Raw genomic sequence first — 9,539 nt, forward strand, 5'->3', positions numbered from 1 at the left:
TTTATTTTTATTTCCTTTTTTTTCTTACTTACGAAAGTTTTAATTGCCTATGATTTTAATGAATGAATGATGGAGCAGAACACATAATAGTTTGTCGTTCATTATTTGTCGTGGAGGCTGTAGAAGGCGACAGTATTAGTTACCTATGATTTTAATGAATGATGGAGCAGAACACATTGCATTTTTGTTAAGTTCTATTCCACTTCAGGCTCAGTCACGACACAAAGATAGTTTCTCATGCACCTTTGTCGCAGAAGTCGAGAAAGAGCGAGGAGACTGTTGGATATATTATCAATTTTTTATAAATTTAATCCAGATGAAAAACACAACGAAAATACTCGCAAGATTAATGACATATTCTAATCTAATATATACATACCAATGCGTACTAGACACGGAGTGTGTGAAACTAGGATATACTCCTTCCGTTTCATAATGTAAAACGTTTTTTGACACTACACTAGTGTCAAAAAACGTCCTACATTACGGGACGGAGGGAGTACTTATAAGTATTGCACATACATGAAACAGTAAAAAGATGAACATATCATACCTTCCAATCAGGAAGGTCAGGTATGTGGCGGTTGCAACAGCCTTCTTCGCGGCACCACTATTGTTACCCACGGCGTAGTCGGGGAAGTAGTCAAAGTCGTGGAAGAGGTCGCAGTCATGGAAACTTGTGGACGGAAGTGAACAGTTGTGAAGACGCTCCCAAAAGGCTTATCACTCTTCTTCGGTGCAGGGTCTCAGAGGGCGTGGCTATGAGGCCCGCTCTCCCGCAAAATCATGCACGCGGCTGTCGGGATGGAGCCACCAAAAGCAGCAACAGCGAGAAGAAAGACAATGGTGTGCGTTGTGATTGATGTGTGTGCATAGAAGAAGTCTTGGGATTGATACCGTAAGTTTGTCTCTTAGTTTTTTTTTCTCTTAGACACTAAACTGTTGAATGTAGGTTTTAAACAACTGCATCTTACAAGTTAGAATGTGCGAAACTGATTGTTTTCCTTGCTGGTTAGGGTTCTCATTACTAATCTGCATTTCTTAATTTAGTTGTAATTTTATCAATAACTCATTGTTCTTATTCTGTGATTTGAAGTGTAACATTGCCTTTTTACTTCTAATTTCTTGCTGACATTGGAGTCTGGGGTTGTACTGTCTGTTTGGTTCATAAAAATTTAATATTGAAAGGTGGTTCATGGTTATATGTAGCTACCTAGCATACCATGATGTCATGATCCTGCTGTAAACTTAGACCTGGCTATATTTATTTATTTTTCTACCAAATGATAGAAGCTTTCAAGGAATTTTGAAGGGAAGTTGATGTTAATCATCATAAGGAAACTGTTATCTTAGTTTTGCTATTTGAAATGTGAATCGGTTCTTTGAACGTATGTTGCGTCTGGAGGCAAGGATTCAAACGAAGGAGGGGGAGCAGCCGCGCCCGGAGGAGGTCGTCCCCGGTGCCCGCATCCTCCTCGAAGAGGCCGTCCCCGATGTGTGGACATCAACCTTAGAAGTCACGCTGGGAGACAGGAGGATAGGCAAGTTCGTCATTGCTGAAGGAGCACCGGCACCAAGTCTTTAACAAAAAATGTAATAATGAAAAACAGTATGAGGTCTTATGATTTTACTCACACTACAATACTAGAACACCACTTACAGTCTCTTGTTCTTCCTGCGGATATTACTATATCTGTATGGAAAAAATTATATTTCGAAAAAGTGTATACAAAGTGGTGCGCCCCAACAGCTAGTACTTTTATTCAAGTGTACGTGCTGGCCGTGCCCGAATGCACAAGTTAATAAAAATTGGTGTTTGATTAGTTCCCGTCGTCGTCGCCGCCGTGTCCTGGTAGCCTACGATCATGTACCGGAAAACTTGCCAGGTTACTAGTAGTAATTATATTGGATACGTACGTTACCCTAGCCGCCTAGCGACGGCAGATCTCGATGGAAGAGACGACGGCGGTCTCGCTCCCGGCGGACGTGCTGCTCGAGATCCTCTTCCACGTCAAGGACGACCCGGCCGCCCTCTTCCGCTCCGCCACGACGTGCAGGCAGTGGCTCCGCCTCATCGTCGACCCCTCCTTCCTCCGCCGCTGCTGGCCGCCGGAGAACGCGCCCTGCTGCGCCTTGGTCGGCTTCTTCACCCAGGAGGAGCGTCCGGGCCCCAGTGAAGTTACCTTCAAGACGCCATGCTTCGTCCCGGCGCCACGGTCCGCCATGGCTAGCCTCGGCCGCCGCGCCCTCCGCTCCTTCTTCCCGTCCGCCCCCGCCAGCCTCTTCGACCAGGCGGTGCCGGCCGCCGCACGCCACGGCGTCCTCCTCATGCGCCTCGTCGACCCTGAGGACCCGAACAGGGCAGTCGTCCACCTTGCAGTGTGCGATCCGCTCTCCGGCGCGTACGATCTGCTTCCGCCCGTGGAGTGGTGCTCGGCCTCCACCGCCTACAACGGATACGCCATCCTAACCGGTGCAGACTGCCGCCCCCGACGGCCACCCATGTCGTGCTTCAAGGTGCTAATTAATGGTCGACATTGACTACAATCGTTACACACACCTTCTCGTCGGAAGAAGCGAGCTGGACCCGTGTGCCTCACCTGTGCCTCGGTCATGCCTGTGCCAGAGCACACACGGTGTTTCCTCGTAACGAAGCGGTCGTGTACCACAGAGCAGCGCACTGGCTCAGAGGATTGTCCAGAATAATGGACTTGAACCCTGAGACCTGCTTGTCCACAGTGGACATGAACGCCGAGACCGGCCACCTCTCCCGGTCGGAGCTCCCAATCCCAGGGCAGAACACAACCAGACGCTCTTATGCTAAGCTATGCCTCAGCACCGCTATCATTGACGAGGACGAAGAAGAAGCACCATCTTTGCTCTGGATGCGACAAGGAAGTCTCGAGGTAGAGATCTGGGAACGATGCGGCCAGGAAGACGGCGTCGATGACGATACTTTAGCATGGCAATGTGCTCGGGTGCTCGAGATAAAGCAACCGAAAGATATGACGGAGACTCAAGTAAGTACGCTACACATGCTAGCAGAGAAATGTGGCACGTTGCTCGTCAATGCCGACGGACGTTTTTACGTTGTTGACCTCAAAACTGGGACAATGGAGGAGGTCAGGGGCTGGCCTCGACACTGGAGGAAGGTCGTACCTTTTGAGGCGGACTGGCCGTCAATCTTCATTCATCGACTTGGCAGTCCCTAGTAGTCAAGGAAGAGTTTTTACAGTAATGAGTTTTGTTTTAGTCCCATTGTAAACTTATTAATAAAGAATAATGGGAAATTATTGCGCCAATACAATGCAAAGGTGGATCGCGATTGTGCTGGTATGGATGCGCTAGCAAATATGGTTTGCCGACTGGAAGCTGCTGTATAAGAATTTAGTATCTTGCGAAGGGAGTTCACTTGCTTTGATGATCCAAAAATAAAATCAACCTGACAAAACAACAAGGTTTTTTACATTAGCTAACCTCTTTTCAAGCAAAAAAGCATGGCGTCGTACAAGATATGTAGACACTGCATATGAAATTGTTGGCTTGGGGATGAAGAATAGATGAATGGTCACCTCGTCGATAACTAATATTTTGATTGATCCAAGACTGAAAGCATGCTTCTCAACCATTTTGACCCAAGCTTGCGACAGTAGCTACAAGCATACAATTGCTGCAGGTGGCTCTGCCTGAAAACAGGACGACATTGTTAGCAGGTTGACAGCACAGGAGATAACAGAACTACATCAATAACGGCACTCTTTATATGTTGAGTACATAGAAATTATACATGAATATGCATATCTGCCAAGCAAATTTCCCTTCCTAACTGCCTATGCAACATAAGAGGGACCGTAAACTTACTATCGACATGAGACTAGATCTAAAAATGCCATGTACCATAATGTTTTTGGGATTAAGAACTGATTGGCATAACCACAAAATCCACCAAGAGATGGCCACTTACCTTTACCCAGCTCTTTTGCTTCCTGAGCATCCCACCACCAAGCAAGGTCATGACGTTGCAAGCCTTCGCTGGGAGAAGCCTAGCGCATGACCACGAGAAGCCTAGCGCTGCGAGAAGCCTTCATGGATGATATGATAGGCTGGTAGATCCTAGTTTTGATCAAATATGATTAGGTGACATAATAAAGGTTTGCAAAACACACACTGAAACCACAATATGCTTGACAAGTTCAGATCTCTTGTGCTCTAACAAGACTATTAGCTAGCTATATACATGAAACTAAAATTTCGGAGCATGATTTTCTGTCTGCAAGCCGATACCCGATACATGTGTCACCCTATCTGATCATCTGATACAAGGATGATGCCTGCAACAACATGGTTCCTTACCTGCTATGGTAGCATAGCATTCAGCTGCCATTTTTTATTTTTGAAACAGAAAAGTAGCTTTATTAACATACGGATGCAGCTAGATCACTAGCCACCAGAGGAGATAAAGGAACAGCGTCATGCCAATACAAGGTACCTCCCTGCACCATGGGTAGCCAGGACATGCGCCACCGAGTTACGGGCACGCTTGCACACGAGCACTTTAAAATCAACAAAGGTAGTAAAAAGAAGAAATTTTGCCTCCCGAGAGAGAACTCCGTTGCGAGAAGTGTCCATTCATTGGAAAGAAGAGCTGAAGCAAGCACTGTCGAGTCCATCTCAATGATGATACGCGCAAGCCCAGCTTCAGCCGCTAGCTAGCTAGTTTAGCTTCATCTGCTCCAAGAAGTTCTTCCCCTCGAGCTTGGTCGAGAAGAAGGTCCTCATGAAGCTCTCGAGGTCCAATGTCTTGTAGGCATCGTCTTCGTGTGCGGTCAACTCCTTCATAGGACCTATCATGGTGTGGATGTTTGGGAATTGGAACGCCGCAATCGACAACCGTTCTTCCTTCGGGTCGACAACAGCCCGGTGCTCGATGCTCCTGTACCTCCCGTTCGTCAAGACCTGTCCCCGTCAAAGCAAAACAAACAACTCAAATGCACAGATTTATTTGGTTGATGATATGTCAATTCTGCAAAATCTAGCTAAGCATATGACGGCGCCATACACTCTGTAACATCTGATCATCGGCAGACAGAAGCACCAAATCGGTGTTCACTCTAACTGCGCGTGCTCACCTCAAACATATCTCCGATGTTGACGACGAAAGCGCCCGGGACGGGCTTGACAGGAAGCCAGCTGCCGTTCCTCTTGATCTGCAGGCCCTGGACATGATTCACTTGGAGGACAAGTGTCAGGAGATTAGCATCAGAGTGCGGGGACAAGCCAACGACTTTCTCTGGTTGGGCGCATGGTGGGTAGTAGTTTATTCTGACTTTCTGCATTCCACGGATGCATTTGTCAGCAATCGCCTCTCGTTTCAGACCCAAGTTCTTGGCCATCGTAGCCAAAAGGGAGTCTGATACATCCTTCACCGCATCAGAATATCTATCCAGCGCCGATCTGAATGAGACGACCAAAAAGCATCATTCCGTTGTAACTAAGAAGCTGAAGAAGAGCATGACAGACACAAGCAATGAAGAAGAATATCATCACAATCTAGCTACATACCTGAAGGCAGCAGGCTGGTCAGGCCAGAACTTGGTGTTCCTCATCTCAGGTGGCTGTGTGTAGAGGAAGAGCATGTCGGCCCAGTCGAGCTTCTGATCCTCAGAGACGACGAACAGTTGACCGTAGCCTTCTAGCTGCCCTTGCTCCTGAGCGAACCGCTTCTTCGTCTCTGCGGATAGCTGGAAGAATTGCTGGATGTTGGCCTTCATACTCTCCACCACATCGTCTGGGACACTGTGGTTAACTAACTGCAAACAAACAGGAGAACAATTCTAGCTACTATCAGGATGATCATGCATACATATACCAGCGGAAGTCAAGTGTCTTTGCATAGCAGTAGAGGCCGGAGTGCAATGGAAAATGTGAGCCAAGCCAACGAACGAAGCGAACTAACCTGGAAGAAACCCCAGTCCTGGCAGGCTCTGTGGAGGCGTGCAGACTCCTCGCCGCCATGGTCCAGCTCCAGCAGCAGCCTTTGGTGGTCGATGATGGGGATCTGAGCCTCGCCGTCGGCGTCGCCGGTGACCGCCTCTGCTGCCGCCTCTGGCCGGAGATACCTCAGCGGCACATCGTCTCCGCCGGTGGCAGCCACCAGGGCCTGCACACTCGGGACGGGGAGAGATCCCATCTCTTGCCGCTCTTGATAATTGAGATGCTGCTGGTTCCCTGAATATTGGAGTCTTGTGTTCTGGCTACCACATGTATCTTCTTTTGGCATATATATAAGAGTTATAGACAGATGGTAGCCAACGACACGCATCATCCAGTGATATAATATTCAGAAAATCAGTCCAGCTGCAATCATAGAAATAGAAAACTGCCAACTTGCAAGTTTTCTCATACTTTTATTTTCTGGGGATCAACTTTCATTCTTGTCTTATTTTCTGGGAATCAACTTTTTTCACACTGGACAGAAACTACTCCCCCGTTTCAAAATAGATGACCCAACTTTATACTAACTTTACTATAATTATATACATACAACAGGATCTGGTCCGCTAGAATTGGAGAGAGAAGTAACCAAAAAGGAGAGCAATCAGAGATGACAAGATTATTATTTTTATCAATTTAAAAAGTAAGCATATGCATATACAGACACAAAATCAGTAAATGTGCTGTATGAAAGCAGCATGCATACATATAAGATTGCTTCTGAGGAAAACGGAAACCGCGGGTATTGACTTTTTGGTAGGGGTGGCGTGTGGGGGGCAAGTCGGTGTGCTTGCTTGCTTCCATCGATCACCACAATATAAATTGGTGGTTGTGCTTAATAAAATACTTCTACCGACAAGTAGAGCTTGATCTGCACTTCTTCCACCGATCGCAAAGTCCAAGTCAACTGTCCAATACACTGTTTTAAATAGCCCGCTATAGCTCCGCTATAGCACGCTATAGCGTTTATAAAAGGTCTTACGCTAAGAGACTTTGATCCAAACAAATGAACAAACATTTTAAATAGCGCGCTATAGCACGCTATAGCATTTGGAAGAGGTCCTTTTTTCTGTCAAGGACGCCCGTACCTGGATGGTACTCCACCGATGTGATAGCCCGAACGGCCTCTACCCGGTGAACTCCACCAACACCTCCACATCCGCTCCGGTCGCTCTCTCCGCCGCGGTGGACCTTTGGCATGCTCGGCTGGGACATCCAAACCCGGCCACCCTCCGTCATATTCTTAGGACTTTTTCATTCACGTGTAATAAAACCGATGATCATACTTGTCATGCTTGTTGTCTCGGCAAGCACGTCCGTCTTTCGTTTAGTGCGTCCTCATCGGTGGCGTCGTATCCATTTGAGTTGATTCATAGTGATTTATGGACATCTCCTGTTGCCAGTAATACGTGTTTTTATACTATCTTGTCATACTTGATGATTTTTCTCATTATGTGTGGACCTTCCCGTTGCGGAGAAAATCTGATGCACTCTCCGTTCTCACTACCTTTTACTCCTATGTCGCTACGCAGTTTTGGCGCCCCATTCATGCCTTGCAGACCGACAACGGGAAGGAGTTCGACAACATCGGGGTTCGTACCCTTCTTGCCACACATGGCACGATTCTTCGTCTCACTTGCCCATATACCTCGCAACAAAATGGTCGCGCCGAACGGATCCTTCGCACTCTCAATGATTGTGTGCGCACTCTTCTCTTCCATGCTAATGTCCCACCCCGGTTTTGGCCAGACGCCCTCTCCACCGCCTCTCTCCTCATCACCATTCGTCCGAGTCGTGCTCGTGGGAACTTTGCACCACATCATCTCCTCTTCGGTAGCCCTACCTTCTATGACGACCTTCGTGTTTTTGGGTGTCTCTGTTATCCTAGCATCGCCTCCACTACTCCTCATAAACTCGCACCTCGCTCCATGGCATGCATCTTTCTCGGATACCCACCAAACACCAAAGGTTATCGTTGCTATGATTCGGTTTCCCACCGAGTTTTCACTTTACGGCATGTTTACTTTGATGAGAGGTCTTTTCCCTTTCACCAGGTACCACCGGTCGACTCGCCATCGTCACCCGCGCCTCCTGGCGCCCCTCGAGGCGGCCGCTCACTTGCACTCGGGTGAAGGAAATATGCCCTAGAGGCAATAATAAAGTTATTATTTATTTCCTCATATCATGATAAATGTTTATTATTCATGCTAGAATTGTATTAACCGGAAACATAATACATGTGTGAATACATAGACAAACATAGTGTCACTAGTATGCCTCTACTTGACTAGCTCGTTTATCAAAGATGGTTATGTTTCCTAGCCATGGACAAAAGAGTTGTCATTTGATTAACGGGATCACATCATTGGGAGAATGATGTGATTGACTTGACCCATTCCGTTAGCCTAGCACTTGATCGTTTAGTATGTTGCTATTGCTTTCTTCATGACTTATACATGTTCCTGAAACTATGAGATTATGCAACTCCCGTTTACCGGAGGAACACTTTGGGTGCTACCAAACGTCACAACATAACTGGGTGATTATAAAGGAGTACTACAGGTGTCTCCGAAGGTGCATGTTGGGTTGGCGTATTTCGAGATTAGGTTTTGTCACTCCGATTGTCGGAGAGGTATCTCTGGGCCCTCTCGGTAATGCACATCACTATAAGCCTTGCAAGCAATTTAGCTAATGAGTTAGTTACGGAATGATGCATTACGTAACGAGTAAAGAGACTTGCCGGTAACGAGATTGAACTAGGTATTGGATACCGACGATCGAATCTCGGGCAAGTAACATACCGATGACAAAGGGAACAACGTATGTTGTTATGCGGTTTGACCGATAAAGATCTTCGTAGAATATGTAGGAACCAATATGGGCATCCAGGTTCCGCTATTGGTTATTGACCGAGAATGGTTCTAGGTCATGTCTACATAGTTCTCGAACCCGTAGGGTCTGCACGCTTAACGTTACGATGACAGTTTTATTATGAGTTTATAAGTTTTGATGTACCGAAGTTTGTTCAGAGTCCTGTATGTGATCACGGACATGACGAGGAGTCTCGGAATGGTCGAGACATAAAGATTGATATATGGACGGCTATATTCGGACACCGAAAGTGTTCCGGGCGTTTTCGGAGAAAACCGGAGTGCCGGAGGGTTACCGGAACCCCCCCCCCCCCGGGAGAGTAATGGGCCTTATGGGCCTTAGTGGAGAAGAGAGAGGGGCGGCCAGCATGGGTCGCGCGCCCCCTCCCCCTCTGGTCCGAATTGGACTAGGAGGGGGGCGCCCCCCCCCCTCTTTCCTTCTCCCTCTCCCCCTTCCTTTCCCCCTCCTAGTAGGAGTAGGAAAGGGGGAGTCCTACTCCTACTAGGAGGAGGACTCCTCCTCCTGGCGTGCCCTCTAGGGCCGGCCGGCCTCCCCCCTTGCTCCTTTATATACGGGGGCAGGGGGCACCCTAGGACACACAAGTTGATCTACGGATCGTTCCTTAGCCGTGTGCGGTACCCCCCCTCCACCATATTCCACCTCGGTCATATCGT

General features: G+C 47.6%; 1 protein-coding gene across 1 annotated transcript; it reads right to left on the reverse strand.

Annotated features, from left to right (window-relative positions):
* Positions 1 to 4,234: 4,234 nt before the first annotated feature.
* On the reverse strand, positions 4,235 to 6,245 carry LOC123072801 (2-oxoglutarate-dependent dioxygenase 11). The gene is made up of 4 exons (XM_044496441.1): positions 5,957 to 6,245; positions 5,563 to 5,810; positions 5,130 to 5,454; positions 4,235 to 4,956 (listed from the first exon to the last, which is right to left on the reverse strand). The coding sequence occupies exons 1-4, from the start codon at positions 6,188 to 6,190 to the stop codon at positions 4,714 to 4,716; spliced, it is 1,050 nt and encodes a 349-aa protein (XP_044352376.1). The 5' UTR covers positions 6,191 to 6,245; the 3' UTR covers positions 4,235 to 4,713.
* Between the last annotated feature and the right edge of the window lie 3,294 nt (positions 6,246 to 9,539).

This window comes from Triticum aestivum, chromosome 3B, assembly GCF_018294505.1.
Source record: "Triticum aestivum cultivar Chinese Spring chromosome 3B, IWGSC CS RefSeq v2.1, whole genome shotgun sequence".
NCBI lineage: Eukaryota > Viridiplantae > Streptophyta > Magnoliopsida > Poales > Poaceae > Triticum > Triticum aestivum.